General features: G+C 41.1%; 1 protein-coding gene across 1 annotated transcript; it reads right to left on the bottom strand.

The window, feature by feature from the left end:
- LOC106512572 (exosome complex component RRP42) lies at nt 1–621 on the bottom strand (the record flags this gene model as incomplete). The annotated part of the gene is given in 3 exon segments (XM_014001163.1): nt 1–134; nt 327–421; nt 520–621. Coding segments are annotated over 3 exon segments (331 nt in total), but the record flags the coding sequence as incomplete, so codon positions are not given.
- Between the last annotated feature and the right edge of the window lie 146 nt (nt 622–767).

Below are 767 nucleotides of genomic sequence, written 5' to 3'. Positions count from 1 at the left end.
CTCCAGGACTGATACAGAGGCTCTTCATATCCAAACTGTGCTTGTTGTTGAAGACTTTGTAGAGCGTGTTGCTCAGCTCTGTCCCCAGCTCTTCACCTCCTCTGCCCTCAAACTCAGGAGTGGCGTTGGCCGAACTGGTGATAGAAAAAGAAAACAGAACAGGTTTGTGAAAAAGCAAGACATCTCGTTTATTTATTTATTTTTTGGTCTGTAAATGTTCGTCTTAAGATCACTGTTCTATAGGACCTCCTTCTGTTATGGTGACAACACCGCCACCTGGTGGCAGATTATTAAACAACAGCTTCAGTAAACTTAAAAACACCAACCAGTCAACAAAGAACTCCAGGTATCCTTCGTCTGGTATCATTGGTCTTGGTTTTCCTATTTCAGCTTTGATCCCAACAAGAACTGCTGTGTGTCCCTGAGGACAAACAAACAGAAGGTGTAAACATTTAAACGCTATTATAGATTATGCATTCATCACGATGTCGATGGCGCTAAAACTCTGCTGATTGTTACCAAAGTGACTTTAGCTGATCCGTCTGTGTTAGAAACCACATCTGTCTCTATTTCCATATGTCTGTAGTCTTCGCAGCCTCTTCCATCCACCCGTAAATCATCCTGACAACCAAAAAGATTCAAGTCGAAACGTTAGCTTAAAGCCCTGGTTTAGCTCGAAGCTAACTTGACCTAACGTCTGTAACAATATTTTACATTATTTCAACATTTGTCATGATGATTTTACACCACGACTACATTTAAAGCTA

The sequence above is a fragment of the Austrofundulus limnaeus genome, unplaced genomic scaffold (genome assembly GCF_001266775.1).
Source record: "Austrofundulus limnaeus strain Quisiro unplaced genomic scaffold, Austrofundulus_limnaeus-1.0 Scaffold8262, whole genome shotgun sequence".
In the NCBI taxonomy this organism is placed as follows: Eukaryota; Metazoa; Chordata; class Actinopteri; order Cyprinodontiformes; family Rivulidae; genus Austrofundulus; species Austrofundulus limnaeus.
Note: the sequence above shows the minus strand (reverse complement) of the source record. Positions and strands in the feature narration are given on the sequence as shown.